We start from the raw sequence: 18,238 nt of genomic DNA on the forward strand, positions 1-18,238 counted from the left end.
AACTTCTTGATAATGTTGTGCACTGTGGACAAAGGCAAATCTAGATCTCTGGAGATGGACTTGTAACCTTGAGGTTGTTGATATTTTTCCACAATTTTGGTTCTCAAGTCCTCAGACAGTTCTCTTCTCCTCTTTCTGTTGTCCATGCTTAGTGTGGCAAACACAGACACAATGGAAAGGTGAACTTCTCTCCTTTTTATTTGCTTTCAGGTGTGATTTTTATATTGCCCACATCTGTTACTTGCCCCAGGTGAGTTTAAAGGAGCATCACATGTTTTAAACAATCTTATTTTTTTCCACAATTTTGAAAGGGTGCCAATAATTTTGTCCAGCCCATTTTTGGTGGGACATTATGTCCAATTAGCTTTTTCCCCCCGTCTTTTTGGTTTAGTTCCAATACACACAAAAGGGAATAAACCTGTGTATAGCAAAATGTGTTACTGCAATACTTTTTGGTGAGAAATACTTCATTTTCTTGAAAAATTATAGGGGTGTCAACATTTACGGCTATGACTAATGTATATTACAAATATACATAATGGTATTATCTACATTTTTTTTATTTTTTTAAACCAAAGTATTTTTGTCCCTGCAGCTATTGCCTGTGTGTCTCTCCGAGGAGACCAAATACAGGAAGGGAGGGTGGACAAGCGGGGCTCTGAGATGCTATGGGCTCACACATGAGGATGATTGACAAGTCAGGAGCCTGCACAGATCCCTGCTTGTCCACCCTCCCTTCCTGTATTTGGTCTCCTCATAGAGACACACAGGCAAGAACTGCAGAGACAGCATTTATTCACCCAAAAATACACATTTTAACCAATGTATATTGCAAATATACATATGTTATTATTTACATTATATAAAATTTGTTGACGACAGGTACACTTTAACCCCTTAAGGACGTAGCTCATTTTCACCTTAAGGACGCAGCCCTTTTTTTGCTAATCTGACCACTGTCACTTTATATATTAACCCCTTAAGGATTCAGGGTTTTTCCTCCTCCTTACCTTTAAAAAATCATAACCCTTTCAATTTTCCACATAAAAATCCATATGATGGCTTATTTTTGGTGCCAATTCTACTTTGTAATGACAGTCATTTTACTCAAAAATTAACGGTGAAACTGGAAAAAAAAATTGTATGACAATTGAAAAAAATAAATGCAATAAATTTGTAACTTTTGGGGGCTTCCGTTTCTATGCAGTACATTTTTCGTTAAAAAAAGACCCTCTTTATTCTGTAGGTCCATACAATTAAAATGATACCCTACTTATATAGGTTTGATTTTGTCGTACTTCTGGAAAAAAAATCATAAGTACATGCAGGAAAATTTACACATTTAAAGGGTAATCTTCTGACCCCTATAACTTATTTTTCTATGTATGGGGTGGTATGAGGGCTCATTTTTTGCACCGTGATCTGAAGTTTTTAGCGGTACAATTTTTGCATTGATAGGACTTATTGATCGCCTTTTATAAATTTTTTCATGACATAAAAAGTGACCAAAAATGCACTATTTTTGACTTTTGGAATTTTTTTGCGCGTACGCCATTAACCGTGCGGTTTAACAAAATATATTTTTATAATTCGGACATTTCTGCACGTGACGATATCACATATGTCTATTTTTATCTGGGAAAAGGTGGGCAATTCAAACTTATTAGGGAAGGGTTTATTGATCTTTATTCATTTTTTTTTTGCAATGTTATAGCTCCCATAGGGGACTATAACACTGCACACACTGATCTTTTAAATTGATCAATGGTTTCTCATAGGAAACCATTGATTTATGATTCTGCCGATTGACTGCTCATGCCTGGATCTCAGGAACAGAGCAGTCATTCTGCGATCGGACACCAGGAGGCAGGTAAGGGGACCCCTCCTGCTGTCCTACAGCTGTTCGGGATGCCGCGATTTTGCCACAGCGATCCCAAACAGCCCCCTGAGCTAACCGGCAACGTTTTACTTTCACTTTAGACACTGCGCTCAACTTTGAACGCCGCTTTTAAAGGGTTAATAGCACGCGGCACCGCGATCAGCGCTGTGGGCTATTAGCCACGGGTCCCGCTGTGGCCCCGCATTATAGAATGGGAGCGGACTCAGGACGTACAGGTACGCCCTGAGTCCTTAAGGGGTTAATAACTCTGGGATGCTTTTACCTTTCATTCTGATTCAGAGATTGTGTTTTCGTGACATTCTAATGCAAATGTATTTACTTGCATCCTTTCTTGGTGAATAATCCCAAAATGTCATGAAAATTTAGAAAATTTTGCATTTTTCTAATTTTGAAACTCTGCTTGTAAGGAAAATAGACATACCAAATAAATTATATATTGATTCACAAATACAATGTCTACTTTATGTTGACATTATAAAGTTGACATGTTTTTACTTTTTGAAGACCTTAGGACTTCAAACTTAACTGGTCTGAAAACTTCAGATTTTGACATTTTTGTGAAAATTGCTGCTATAAATTGAAGTGGCCTTTCTGTGAGAAATACCCCATAAAACTACACCCCTCAAAGTATTCAAAATGACATTCAGAAAGTTTAACCCTTTAGGTGTTTCACAAGAATAGCAGCAAAGAGGAGGAGAAAAATCTCTCTCGAGTATGGAAATACCTCATGTTGACAAAGTGCTCTGCGGGCTCACAAAATGGCTCAAGAGGGAAAGAGCAACTGGGATTTTTTTTAAACATTTTGCAGTCATGGTTTTTGGGGGCCATAAAAGAAAAAACACCCCACATGGCATGCTATTTTGGAAACACCACCCCTCAATGTAATAAGGGGTATAGTGAGCCTTAACAGCTCACAGGTGTTTGACGACTTTGGGTTTAATTTGGACTTAACCCGATAACGGCCGTTCCTGCACCTGGACGTCTATACTCGTCCATTATTCTCGTGGGTGCTGCCCAGTGCACCCACGAGATCGCGGCAGGGACTCGGCTGTATCACACAGCCGGGACCCTGCTGCACTGCCAGGACCGAAGTAAACTTTGGTCCCGGCAGTTTTAACCCTTGCAGCCGCGGTCGGAAGTGTCACTCCTGCAGCACCCCGCATCGCGATCGCGGGGTGCTGTGTGTGGCCGCGGCTGGCCAGGACCTGCCGCACTGCCGGGAGTGAAGTTCACTTCACTCCCGGCAGTTTAACCCTTACAGCCACGGTCAGAAGTGACCGCGCGCTGTAAGGAGTTCTGACAGAGGGAGGGGGCTCCCTCTGTCTCCTCTGCAGCACCCCGCAGCGCGATCGCGGGGTGCTGCTGCATACCTGGGCAGCCGGGGGTCCTACAAAGACCCCCCAGGTCTGCCCTGGGTATTGCCTGAAAGGACGTGCCAGAGGCACGTCCTGATATGCTGCCTGCTAGTGAAAACTGGCAGGCAGCATATAACTGCAATGCTTTGGAATACTAAGTATTCCAAAGCATTAAAAAGTGTAAAAATAAATAAATAAAATAAGTGTTAAAAAAAAATAAATTATATATATATATAAAAAAAACACATTTATTAAATGAATCTAATTAAAAAAAATGCATAATGTGTAGGATCGCATTGGCGGACATCCACAGCATGTAATATGCTGCGGATGTCCACCATGTGATCCTACACATTATGCAGCAGTCACGGTAATGAGCTCCCTGCTGCGGCTGGGTAGCTTTGTGTGTCAACTCATAGCGGCGGATTTCCCGCCAGCAGTCATGAGCGGACACACTGAGCTACCCAGCCGCAGCAGTGATGGATATATTCGCCATGAGCGGGTGCTTATTCCCACAACATGGCGGATATATCCATCAGGAGCCTTAACTGTCACAGACATACGCGTTATAACCCCAGCCGACCAAGGACTAATCAGAGTGGTCCCTGGTGCAGCCAATAACTTGTAGGAGTGCGGTATATAAATGGGGTCACTTGTGGGGGTGGGGGTACTGTTCTGCCCTGAAAGCCAAATGGCGCTCCTCTCCTTCTGAGTCCTACCACACGGGCAAGGAACCATATATGGCCAAAGCGGGGGTATTTCCGAACATGGGACAAGCAACTAAATAAAATATAGGGTGCATTTCTTTCAATATCAGAAGTGATGTACAAAAAATATGCCCCCCAAATGATGCATTTGTGAAAAATTGCAAATTTCGAATTTTTAACACTGACTTTGTAATAATTCCTGCCAAGAAACTATGGTGTTAAAATACTCACTGTACCCCCTAGAGAATACCTTAAGGGGTCTAGTTTTTAAAATGGGGTCATTTGGGGGGGTGTTCCTATGTTCTACTACCTTTTAATTTCTGCAAACCTTGCATAGCACACAAAAAAGATGTACTTTTCAAATTTTCAAAATTTCAAGTTAAATTGTTAGGCTTCTAACTAATTTAAAATGTTAATTAAAAACAAAAAAAATGTCAAAATAAAGTAGACATCTGAAAGTATAAGTTTCATAAACTATTTGGTCAGTATGTATAAATATTTGCACCCTATTAGTGTTAAAATAGCAAAAAATCGTAATTTTTTGTAAAAATGTCATGATTTTCTGCATTATAAAAAAAAAAAACTACAAATGATATCGGCTTACTTTTACGATGTACATGAAGGACAACTTGTGACAAAAAAACAATGTCAGAATTATCGTGATTGGCATCAAAAGGGGTAATGGGAGAAATTGGGTTGCAGATTTGGGAGGGCTTTTTCCCCTGACTATGGAAATACATCCACATATATGGTAACATGCTGGGAGGGCGTACAACAAGGCTCAGAAGTCATAGAGGTCTGTTTGCATTTGAGGCCTATGGCATATTAGTAGCTGACGGTTACATACAGTCAGAGGAAAATAAAAAAATGGAACACCCACATGTGACACCATTACAGAAAGTACCCACCCTGGGGAATGGGTATAGGGGTAAAGAAGACCATTTGAAAGCACAGGCGTTTCCTAAATCCCCCTCCCCAGCAATGCTGTTTTTTTTTGGGGGGGGGGGGGGGGTTTAAAGGGTTACTCCAAAGGATAGGGATAAGATGTCTCACCGCTGGGGACCCCCGCAACCTTGTATTCACAACCCATCTGTTTGAGGTGCACGCCGTGGTGCCAGCTCACAAACAGCCTGGTGGGGACCATGGGGCAGGAGTATTGCTATGTAAGTCTATGGGAGGGGGCATGACGACCGTGAACCCAGCAGTGAGACATCTTATCCCCTATCCTTTGGATAGGGGATAAGCTGTCTCAGGGCCAGAGTACCCCTTTAAATTTGGAAGACAATGTACTCTGGACTGGTACATTGGAGTCGAATTCTGGGGAATTTAAATCAGATGAAAGGATTAAAAATGTTGAACTCCATGGGAGTGGGATATTCCCTGAAGCAATCCTTAATGCAGAGGCCCGCAAGTGTAGCATTGAGTGGTGGTGTCCTTCCAAATCCCCCTCTTGTGACAAACTCTGCATTTTTTTTTTCCTGGAATTGTCCCTTCTTTCCAGTGTGGGGGACCTAAACTGGAAAGTGTTGGCCGGGGACGATCGGGGGCCCACAGTTCCAGAGGTGCTCTGACATGCTCTTTGGTGACCACCAAAGAGCAGGGCTTTAGAACTTCCTCTTGGAACTGCAGGTATGTCCTTGTGTTGCCAGCGTACTGGTACAGTACAAAAAAAATAAATGGCAACATGTACCATGTAGACCGCAACTTTTTTGTACCATACCAGAGTTTTCCGCATGGCATTAAATGGCTTGAGGACTTTATTAGAAAGATCAACTCCCCCCACATACAGATTGTAGTCCAGAATACAATCAGGCTTGAGGATCGGTCCCACGGTACCTCGCACAGGGACAGGGGTGCTGCCATTCCCATGAATTGTGGTAAGCATAAGAGGACATCCCTCTTGTCCTTATACCTGACCAGCAACAGGTTTTCATGGGTAAGGGCATGGGACTCACCCCAGGGGATAGGAAGGAAGGCCTCTTTGATTCTTCCGGACTGTCCCACAAGTGGACGTGGATCTGGCAGCGAGGGATGTGAAGAGAGGAATGCTGGTATAAAATTTGTCCACGTAAAAGGTGGTAACCTTTATCTAGCAATGGGTGCAAAAGGCCCCAAACGATTTTCCCGCTAACACCCAGAGTGGGGGGGGACATTCTGGGGGTTCAATACGGAAAGCTTGTTCCTCATACACCATAAACTTGCAAGTGTACCCTGAGGTACTCTCGCAGTTTATCCATCTTCACACCATATCGCGCTCGCTTGGTTGGGATGTATTGCCGGAAGCTGATGACTCATCAATAGCGACCTCCCTTCCAGGGACATAGGCCTCCCAAAATTTTGCCCCGAAAGGATTGATGACCGGCCTGATTTTATACAGGCAATCCCCACACCAATATTGCCAGACATTTTTTTTGACTAGGCCCATATGCAGCACAAGGCCCCAAAATGTCCTAATTTTGGCTGCATCGACTGGGAACCAGCCACTGGGCCTAGCCAAAAGTAAGGCCGGGTTTGCAGCAACAAACTGTTGGCCGTACAGGTTAGTCTGCTCAACCATCAGATTGACAAAGTTGTCACTGAAATAAGTAAAAAAAAAAAGTCTTTCAGTAAACCCAATGATGTCAATCTTGATTCCTGAGTCTCCAACAAATTCAGGAATCACGGGTTCGACACAGGAAGCTGCGTAGGATAAAACAAAAGATCGCTCGACGTGTTGCTGTTTCAAATCTGTCTATTGGACATTTTACTATTGATTTGCGTACGACTAGGGAAAGATTACAACTCTGTCTGGCGTAAGATTAGCTATTGCTGCCACACAGATCCTAGACAGATCTAGATCCATCAGTTTGGGGGGGGGGGTTGAGAGGATATATTTAGGAGTAACTTTACATCCTTGTTGTTGCAGGGGGCTATAGACTTCTTCATTTAGAATTTCTGCTAACATTGACCAATAAACATCCGATTGCTAGATTTTTAGGCCACTTCCACACAGCACAATTCTGATCCGTATGTTTAGTTTGTAAGCCAAAACAAAAAGGATACAAATAGGAAGAAATATTTATATGTATTTAATTTATAATATGAAAATACTGACTGAAGTGCTTCTTTGTGAATGTGGCCTTACATTGAAAAAGCTCTAGAAATCTGCTCTATACACACACATTGGTGGAGATTTATCAAAACTTGTGCAGAGGAAGGGCAACCAGTCAGATTTGCTTATTTCATTTTCAAAAGGTTCTCTGAAAAATAAAAGCAATCTTATTGGTTGGTATTGGTTACTGAAACTTCCGCTACACAGATTTTGATAAATATCCCCTATTGCACTCACTGTGTTTTGGTGCTGTAAATATACCCCCCCCACCTCCCCCTTTCACCCATACTGAGAGCACAGATCCCATGGCACTTTTTTGCTACCTGCTCCAACAACTACAGTAAGGCAGTGTTCACAACTGGAATTCCGCTCAGGAATTTGTCAGAAATTCAGCTGCATAAAGCTTAATACAGTGGTCCCTCAACATACGATGGTAATCCATTCCAAATGGACCATAGTTTGTTGAAACCATCGTATATTGAGCCAACGGCTGTCCGGGCATGCTGGGAGTTGTAGTTTATCTGGAGATCCGCAGGTTGAAGACCACTGGTACGCACGCCGCTCCTATTGGATGACTGGACGGCGTGCGCAGCGACGTGATGATGATGGAGAGCGCCGGCGATGCAGGGGATCCCGAAGAGGACGCGCCGGAGCCCCCAGGACAGGTAAGTGATCATCAGCGGACCACCGTAAACGGCTATCCGGTGACAGCTGAAGCAGTCTGCTATGGCCCCTACATACAAAAGCATCGTATGTTGATGCCGCCTTCAACATGCGATGGCCTCTGAGAGGCCATCGTATGTCGGGGCCATCGTAGGTTGGGAGGGGTCACTGTATGTACAGTGGGGAAAATTAGCATTTAGTCAGCCACCAATTGTGCAAGTTCTCCCACTTAAGATGAGAGGCCTGTAATTTTCATCATAGGTATACCTCAACTATGTGAGACATCCCTGTCTGATTTTTTTTTTTTAAGAATTTGCAAATTATGGTGGGAAATAAGTATTTGGTCAATAACAAAAGTTCACCTCAATACTTTGTTATGTACCCTTTGTTGGCAATGACAGGTCAAACGTTTTTCTATAAGTCCTCACAAGGTTTTCACACACTGTTGCTGGTATTTTGGCCCATGCCTCCATGCAGATCTCCTCTAGAGCAGTGATGTTTTGGGGCTGTCGCTGGGCAACACAGACTTTCAACTCCCTCCAAAGGTTTTCTATGGGGTTGAGATCTAGAGACTGGCTAGGCCACGCCAGGACCTTGAAATGCTTCTTATGAAGCCACTCCGTTGCCTGGGTGGTGTGTGTGGGATCATTGTCATGCTGCAAAGACCCAGCAACGTTTCATCTTCAATGCCTTTGCTGATGGAAGGAGGTTTTCACTCAATCTCACGATACATGGCCCCATTTATTCTTTCCTTTACATGGATCAGTTGTCCTGGTCCCTTAGCAGAAAAAAAACAGCCCCAAAGCATAAGGTTTCCACCCCCATGCCTCACAGTAGGTATGGTGTTCTTTGGATGCAACTCAGCATTCTTTCTCCTCCAAACACGACGAGATGAGTTTTTACCAAAAAGTTCTACTTTGGTATTATCTGACCATATGACATTCTCCCAATACGCTTCTGGATCATTCAAATGCTCTCTAGCAAACTTCAGACGGGTCCGGACATGTACTGGCTTAAGCAGGGGGACACGTCTGGCACTGCACGATTTGAGTCCCTGGCCACGTAGTGTGTTACTTATGGTAGCCTTTGTTATTTTGGTCCCAGCTCTCTGCAGGTCATTCACTTTGTTCCCCCCCCCCCCCCGTGTGGTTCTGGGATTTTTGCTCAACCTTCGTAAGATCTCACCCCATGGTGTCAAAATTATCACAAGGAGAGCCCCAGATCAAGGGAGATTATCAGTGGTCTTTTAGGTCTTCCATTTTCTAATAATTGCTCCCACAGTTGATTTCTTCACACCAAGCTGCTTGCCTATTGCAGATTCAGTCTTCTCAGCCTGGTGCAGGTCTGCAATTTTGTTTCTGGTGTCCTTCGACAGCTGTTTGGTCTTGACCATAGTGTAGTTTGGAGTAACTGTTTGAGGTTGTGGACAGGTGTCTTTTATACTGATAAGTTCAAACAGGTGCCATTAATACAGGTAGAGTGGAGGACAGAGATGACTCCTAAAGAAGTTACAGGTCTGTGATAGCCATAAGTCTTGCTTGTTTGTAGGTGACCAAATACTTATTTTACCGAGGAAAATACCAACTAATTCGAAATCCTGCAATGTGATTTCCTGTATTCCCCCCCCCATTCTGTCTAGCATAATTGAAGCGTACCTATGATGAAAATTAGAGGGCTCAGAACTTGCACAATTGGTGGCTGACTAAATACTTTCCCTCCTCCTCCCCCCCCCCCCCTTGTAGGTGAATCAGTTTTCTGTGAACCCATTAACACTGCGGTATTCTCTGTTCTGAATTTGACAGGAAATTCTGATCAAAAAATTCCTCAGGAAATTCTGATCAAAAAATTCCTCAGGAACATTGAACCTGCTCAATGTTCTAGCGTAATTTGCTCCATAGACATTGCAGTCTATAAAGGATGGCAATGTCTGCACAGTCCCAGCGCTGACTGATTTTAGTGGGAACCCGGCCTAAGAGGAGAAGGGTAGTTTTCCATGGAGTTCTCTTATGCTTTTCCTAGTTGTGCTTCCATTTTATAGAGTGCTCAAGTACTTAATTTTTTTTAAACGAAAAAATTACACACAATTGCATGTAAAATACAAGAAAAGTTATTCACCTTGACTGGTTGCCAGGCAGCTATATAAAATATTCAGTTACAGTAGGAAACGCTAACTTACACAGGAATTTACACCTCAATAGATGACCTGCATAGCTCAGTTTCATAGACACACTGCAAGGTGTAAATACCTGCAGGATCTTTGGAGGAGTTACATTTTGCCTGTGATTCTAACCTGTCGTATCTGTACACTATAAGCAACAGTCTACACTAAAATGTAGGTTTTGTTAAAAATGTGAATTCCCGTACTTACATTCAACTGTTGGAATAAATAGAAATAAAAAAAAAAATAGTAGCAGGGGTGAGAGATTCCAGGAAGTTGTAATAAGTAATATTCTGTAATGCTGTGTATGCAATGCATTATAGTATTTATTGGCTTTTTTTCTTTTTAAAGAGGATTTAAAGTCTATACATGTCTAAATTTTATATATTTTCTCTTTCTTTACGTGGCTTTCGAACAACTTACTATAGGGAACTGTGCCCTGGATATACAGTAAAATTACATGCAAATCAATAAGCACACATCCACCCACGAATGGGAAGGGAGCACCAGAGTGGTTGCATGCCATGCTAACTTAAATGCATGGCATATGGATTCTCTGTGTTACGAATTTCTACTCATCTCATAGGACTTTCATTGCACACTGCCAGTTTTACCACTAATCTATTGTGTTAATTTAATTGTTTCATTAAACATGGAGAAAGAAAATACCTGTTGGGTACATTGTTGCTCCAGTTCGGAGACTCTGGCAAGTAAGGTCTCCTGTTTCTCCTTTAACTTGTGGATCTTTTCTTCTGCTCGGCTCTTCACAGACAAAATCACACCTTAAAAAAAAAAAATATATATATATATATAAATAAAATTTATAGCCTTTATAGTGCATAGGCTATTGTACTTTTTTGCTGACGTGACAGGATGTTTTTCCAGCCATATCGATTTCTATTTCCACATTTTATTTTCTAATGCTGCCTAGGTTTTCCAATAAGCCTCAATCTTTGCAGAGAGAAGGCGTGGAAACTAACTCCTGTGCCACATTATGTGCTCTAGAGGTCTGATGGTCAGTGTTAATCACATGATGCAGCTACAGTAATGAAACAGATGGCACTTTAGGACTAGTGATGGTGATTGTGCATTATATGAGGCAAAAAGCAAACCTGGAGCCGTTAACTTAGCCGATAACTTATACCGATATTCCGGTATATCGGCCCTAACCTCCACAGAGTAACTATCGGCCCTAAAAAAAAACAAAAAAAAAAAAAAACACGATATCGGTTGATCCCTAATGTACACCCCTATGCAATCCCTAATTTGGTCCTCAAATACGCATGGCGCTCTCACTTTGGAGCCCTGTCATATTTCAAGGAAACAGTTTAAGTCCACATAGGGGGTATTTCCGTACTCGGGAGAAATTGCACTAAAAAGTTTTCTCCTTTTACCCCTTATGAAAAGGAAAAGTTGGGGTCCTGTTAGTGTAGAAAAATAAAATTTACACTAACATGCTGGTGTGGCCCCATACTTTTTATTTTCACAAGCAGTAAAAGGAAAAACAAAAAACAAAATTTGTAACACAATTTCTCCTGAGTAAGGAAATACCCCATATGTGGCCGTAAAATGCTCTGCGGACGCACAACAAGGCTCAGGAGTGAGAGTGCACTATGTACATTTGAGGCCTTTGTGATTTGCACAGGGGTGGCTGATTTTACAGCGGTTCTGAAAAAACACACAAAAAAAAAAAATACCCAAATGTGACCCCATTTTGGAAACTACACCCCCACGGAATGTAACAAGGGGTATAGTGAGCCTTAACACCCCACAGGTGTTTGAAGAATTCTCATTAAAGTTGGATGGGAAAATAAGAAAATAATAATATTAATTTCCCAAAAAATGCTGGCGTTACCCAAATTTTTTTTTTTATTTTCACTTTTCATATGTGGATGTAAAGTGCTCTCCTGGCGCACTACAATGCTCAGAAGAGAAGGAGCGCCATTGGGCTTTTGAAGAGAAAATTTGTTCGGAATTGAAGGCCAGGTGTATTTACAAATCCCCCCCATAGTGCCAGAACAATGGACCCCCCCCCATGTGACCCCATTTTGGAAACTACACCCCTCATGTAATGTAATAAGGGGTACAGTGAGCATTTACACCCCACGTGTCTGACAGATTTTTGGAACAGTGGTCCGTGAAAATGAAAAATGTTATTTTACATTTGCACAGCCCACTGTTCAAAAGATCTTTCAAATGCCAGTGGGGAGTAAATCCTCACTGCACCCCTTATTAAATTCTGTGAGGGGCGTAGTTTTCAAAATGGGGTCACATGTGGGGGAAGGTCCCCTGTTCTGGCACCACAGGGGGGGGGGGGGGCTTTGTAAGTGCACATGGCCCCTGACTTCCATTCCAAACAAATTCTTTCCAAAAGCTCAATGGAGCTCCTCCTCTTCTGAGCATTGTGGTGCGCCAGCAGAGCACTTGATGTCCACACATGGGGTATTTCCATACTCAGAAGAAATGGGGTTACAAATTTTGGGGGGCATTTTCTCCTATTACCTTTTAAAAATTAAAAATTTGGGTGAAAACTAGCATTTTTTTTTTTAAAATCATTTACACATCCAACTTTAAACAAAAAGTCAAACACCTGTGGGGTGTTAAGGCTCACTGGACCCCTTGTTATGTTCCTTGAGGGGGGTAGTTTCCAAAATAGTATGCAGTGTTTTTTCTTTTCTTTTTTGCTGTTCTGGAACCATAGGGGCTTCCTAAATGTGACATGCCCCCCAAAAACCATTTCAGAAAAACTCACTCTCCAAAATCCCACTGTCGCTCCTTCCCTTCTGAGCCCTCTAGTGCACCCACAGAGCACTTTACATACACATGAGGTATTTCCTTAGTCGAGAGAAATTAAGTTACACATTTTAGGAAGATTTCTCTCCTTTTATCCCTTGTAAAAATTCAAAAACTGTGTCTACAAGAACATGCCAGTGTAAAAAAAAAAAAAAAAATAAATGATTTTGAATTTTTCTCCTTCAATTTGCTGCTATTCCTGTGAAACACCTAAAGGGTTAAACTTTTTGAAGGTCATGAATACTTTGAGGGTTGCAGTTTTTATAATGGAGTCATTTATGGGGTATTTCTAATAAGAAGGCCCTTCAAATCCACTTCAAAACTGAAGTGGTCCCTGAAAAATTCAGATTTTGAATATTTAGTGAAAAATTGGAAAATTACTGCTGAACTTTGAAGCCCTCTGGTGTCTTCCAAAAGTAAAAACATGGCAACTTTATGATGGAAACATAAAGTAGACATATTGTATATGTGAATCAATATATAAATTTGGAATATTCATTTTCCTTATAAGCAGAGAGCTTCAAAAAGTAAAAAAAAAATAAAATAAATAAAAAGCTACATTTTAAATTTTCTCATCAAATTTTGGAATCTTTCACCAAGAAATGATGCAAGTATCGACAACATTTTACCACTAACAAAGTAGAATAGGTCACGAAAAAAAAACCAAATCTCGGAATCAGAATGAAAGGTAAAAGCATCCCAGAGTTATTAATGCTTAAAGTGACAGTGGTCAGATGTGCAAGAAATGGCCGGGTCCTACATTGAAAATTGTCTGGGTCCTTAAAGGGGTACTCCGCCCCTAGACATCTTATCCCCTATCCAAAGGATAGGGGATAAGATGTCAGATCGCCGGGGTCCCACCGCTGCGGCACAGCGCTATCATTACTGCACAAAGCGAGTTCGCTCTGCGCGTAATGACGGGCAATACAGGGGCCGGAGCATCGTTACGCCCCCTGCCATAGACTTGCATTAAGGGAGTGGGTCGTGATGTCACAAGGGGCGGAGCCATGACGTCAGGCTGCTCCCTCCCCTGTATCGCCCCCTTCATTACGCACAGAGCGAACTCGCTCTGTGTAGTAATGACAGCGGGGTGCCGCAGCGGCGATCCCGGGGATCCCAGCGATCTGACATCTTATCCCCTATCCTTTGGGGGTGGGAAGTACCCCTTTAAGGGGTTAAGGATCAGGCCAATTTCATTGTTGAGATTTTGTTTTTTCCTCCTCAGTTTCTAAAATCCATAAAACTCTTCTATTTCCATTTACAGACCCATATAAGGGCTTGTTTTTTGCGTGACCAATTGTACTTTGTAATGAAACCTCTCATTTTACCATAAAATGTACGGCGAACCCAGAAAATTTAATTTTTAGGGAGGAAATTTAGATGAAAACCACAATTTTGCACATTGGAGGGTTTCGTTTTGACACTGTACACTTTACAGTAAAAATGACATGTATTCTTTATTCTGTGGGTCAATACGGTTAAAATGATACCCATGGCTAGATACTTTTATACCGCAAGGGGAAAAAAAAATAATAAAATCACTAATCTAAAAATCGCCCTATTTTGACCACCTATAACTTTTTCCATATATAGGGCGGTATGAGGGCTAATTTTTTTTGCGCCGTCATCTGTACTTTGCATATATAAAATTTATAAATTTTTTGGGGAATAAAATGTGCCTAAAAAGCTGCATTTTTTGGCCTTTTTTATGTTTACGCCGTTCAGGATCATTAACATTACGGCCCTCAGTTATTTTTTTATTTTTTTTTGGGGGGGGGGGGCAGGGTGATTATGTTGTGCAAAATTTTTGGGCTATTCGATTACTATATGGTCCGTCCCCCCCTCTAGATTTGTGGTTTAGATTTTGAATTTTAAATGTATTTTACGTTTCGGCCTATCCCAGCGCACCTTTTTTGTTTGTTTTTTTTTGTTCTTGTTTTCCAAAATTGTGTTTTTTGCCAAAAAATTTTGCCAAAACTTTTACACCTATTTGTTCCACCCTTCTGATTGCCAGTTAACTTTTATTATCCAATACATTAACTTTGAGGCCATTAACCCCTAATGAACCACAGAAGTCCGAGTACGTTAACACAGCCAGGGTACTTAGGGAAATCTGTCATTAGCATCATGCGCACTACATGTGTTACACAGACTTGGAGTGCGGGTGATACTGATAATAACGCTAATTATCGGCAGACAAACAGTGCAGCGGTTCCACCAATATATTTTTTGTTAGATGTAAATCACAGGCATTTGGCTCAGTGTGACACGGTGACGTCACTATAGCCTCCTGTTAGGTCTGCTGAATTATCAAGGAAACTGCGTTCTCCCCCCAGCAGACATGACAGGAGGCAGGCATGATTATTCATTAGCAGGCCGGCTGGCTATAGTGACGTCACTGAGTCCCACTGAGCCCCAAGCCTGTGATTTACATGGCACAATATATCAAGATATCTCACGAAACGCTGCACCATTTTCCAGAAGGTATGTAGTGTGTTAATCTGCATCATCCGCGTATCATCATATTTTGTGTAATATTGTTAAGTTGTAAAATATTGTTAAAAAACGCAATGATCCGTTACGTATATTGTATATGAGCGTTTCAATTTTGCACTTTTTTTTAAAGTAAGGAAAAAAAAAGGAACAATGTAATAAATGTTTTGGTTTAAAGCAACATTTGGGTGTTTGACATTCTAAATGTTCAAAACATGAAAAAATGCTCAAAAAATTATTTTCCTACTCCCGAGTTGTAGGGAAAAAAGCCACAATAATTATCCAAATTCGGGTTGAAAAGCTTAATAAATAGGTTGGAAAGCTCAGAAATGTGGGGTTACACCCCTTTTTCGGGTTCTGTAGAATCCAAATCGGGTCTTTCGGGAAATTTTGTCGCAGTGTGTCGCACGATGGTTTGCAACATGTCGCAGACAAAGATGCAACAAAAAAAAAAAAAAAAATATAGTACAATAGTAAATGAGGGCCTATATTTTGATAGTTCGGACATTTACGCACGCAGCGATACAATATATGTTTGTTTATTTATAAAAAAAAACAAAAACAAAAGTGGTTACGCCTTTTGGAGGTAAAAAAAAAAGGACAATTTTTTTGTTAGGGGAGGGGATTTTTCAAAAATAAATTTCTTATTTTTACATTTTTTAAACACACTTTTTATGTCCCCATAGGGGACTAGCTATAGCAATCATTCGATTGCTAATACTGTTTAGGGCATAGCACTGATAAGAATTATCAGTGATCGGTGATCTTCTGCTCTGGTCTGCTCGATCTCGGACCAGAGCAGGAGACGCCGGGAGACGGACGGAGGCAGGTGAGGGGATCTCCGTCCGCCATTACAGATGATCGATCCCTGCGGGAGCTGCAGGCGATCCGATCATCTATTTTAACATGCGCACTGCCACAGATACCTTGATCTGTACTGATCACGGCATCTGAGGGGTTAATGGCAGACATCCGCACATCCGCTCCTTCCATGCTCCTGCACTCCATCCCTATTCATGCAATGAAATTTTTTAAAAAAATAAAAAGTTCTACTGGAGAAGATTATTGGCGAGTTGCTCCATTTCTTATCTCTACATGTTTGATGTGTGGGGGGGGGGGGGGGGGGGGGGGTGGGCTGGGAAACATAAAAAGAAAAAAAAAAAAAAACGACCTTACTGAAGAGGCGCTGCTACTGTGCTGCCAGCAAAATAAAATCCAATCCAGAGAGGACAGGTTGTGGTAAACCAAAGGGGAATGCAAAGTGAATAAAACAAAAAGAAAGGAATGCAAAGTGAATAAAATAAGGATAATGCATTTCAGAAGAGAGTCCCTCCCTCAGAGGGGAGGGGCTCACCTCTGAACTGCGTAGTCTACATAGACGCCAAGAGTAGTTTTGCATGGAAATCCATTTAGTTGTACCAGAAGAATGATAACTCTTAACCCCTTAAGGACCTGGGGATTTTCCGGTTTTTTTTTTGCATTTTCGTTTTTTCCCTCCTTTCCTTTAAAAAAAAAAAAATCATAACTTTCAATTATGCACCTAAAAATCAATATGATTGCTTATTTTTTGCGTCACCAATTCTACTTTGTAAGGACATCGGTCATTTTACCCAAAAATGTACAGCAAAACGAAATAAAATAAATCATTGTGAGACAAAACCATTTTGTAACTTTTGGGGGCTCCCGTTCCTACACAGTAAATTTTTCGGTAAACAGGACACCTCTTTATTCTGTAGGTCCATACTATTAAAATGATACCCTACTTATGTAGGTTTGATTTTGTACTTCTGGAAAAAAAAATCATAAACTACATGCAAGAAAATTTATACGTTTAAAATTGTCATCTTCTGACCCCTATAATTTTATTTTTCTGCGTATGGGGCGGTACGAGGGCTAATTTTTTGCATCATGATCTGAAGTTTTTAGCGGTACCATTTTTTTGCATTGATAATACTTAGATTTTATTCATTTTTTCATGATATTAACCCCTTAAGGACACAGCCCATTTTCACAACTAGGACGCAGCCCTTTTTTGCACATCTGACCACTGTCACTTTAAACATTAATAACTCTGGAATGCTTTTACTTATCAATCTGATTCCGAGATTGTTTTTTCGTGACATATTCTACTTTAACATAGTGGTAAATTTTTGTGGTAACTTGCATCCTTTCTTGGTGAAAAATCCCAAAATTTGATGAAAAAATTGAAAATTTTGCATTTTTCTAACTTTGGAATATCCATTTTCCTTACAAACAGAGCTTCAAATATTTTTTTTTGGGATTCACATACAATATGTCTACTTTATATTTTCATCATAAAATTTATGAGTTTTTACTTTTGGAAGACACCAGAGGGCTTCAAAGTTCAGCAGCAATTTTACAATTTTTCACAAAATTTTCAAACTCGCTATTTTTCATGGACCAGTTCAGGTTTGAAGTGGATTTGAAAGGTCTTCATATTAGAAATACCCCATAAAAGACCCCATTATAAAAACTACACCCCCAAAGTATTCAAAATGACATTCAGTAAGCGTTTTAACCCTTTAGGTGTTTCACAGGAAAAGCAGCAAAGTGAAGGAGAAAATTCAAAATCTTTATTTTTTACACTTGCATGTTCTTGTAGACCCAATTTTTGAATTTTTACAAGGGGTAAAAGGATAAAATTTATACTTGAATTTGTAGCCCAATTTCTCTCGAGTAAGCACATACCTCATATCTCTATGTAAATTGTTCGGCGGGCGCAGTAGAGGGCTCAGAAGCGAAGGAGCGACAAGGGGATTTTGGAGAGTACGTTTTTCTGAAATGGTTTTTTGGGGGCATGTTGCATTTAGGAAGCCCCTATGGTGCCAAAACAGCAAAAAAAAAAAAAAACATGGCATACCATTTTGGAAACTAGACCCCTTGAGGAACGTAACAAGGAATTAAGTGAGCCTTAATACCCCACAGGTGTTTCATGACTTTTGCATATGTAAAAAAAAAAAAACAATTTTTCACTAAAATGTGTGTTTCCCCCAAATTTCACATTTTTTGCAAGGGTTAATAGCAGAAAATACCCCCCAGAATTTGTAACCCCATCTC

General features: G+C 40.9%; 1 protein-coding gene across 2 annotated transcripts in view; it reads right to left on the reverse strand.

The window, feature by feature from the left end:
* The window catches only part of HVCN1 (hydrogen voltage gated channel 1), a 51,411-nt gene that overhangs the window by 1,743 nt on the left and 31,430 nt on the right, over positions 1–18,238 (reverse strand). For both annotated transcript variants that reach the window (XM_056536099.1, XM_056536089.1), the window contains exon 5: positions 10,544–10,656. In XM_056536099.1, the coding sequence (XP_056392074.1) occupies positions 10,544–10,656 (113 nt within the window). The remainder of the gene's footprint in view (positions 1–10,543; positions 10,657–18,238) is intronic.

Source organism: Hyla sarda, chromosome 1, assembly GCF_029499605.1.
Source record: "Hyla sarda isolate aHylSar1 chromosome 1, aHylSar1.hap1, whole genome shotgun sequence".
Lineage (NCBI taxonomy): Eukaryota > Metazoa > Chordata > Amphibia > Anura > Hylidae > Hyla > Hyla sarda.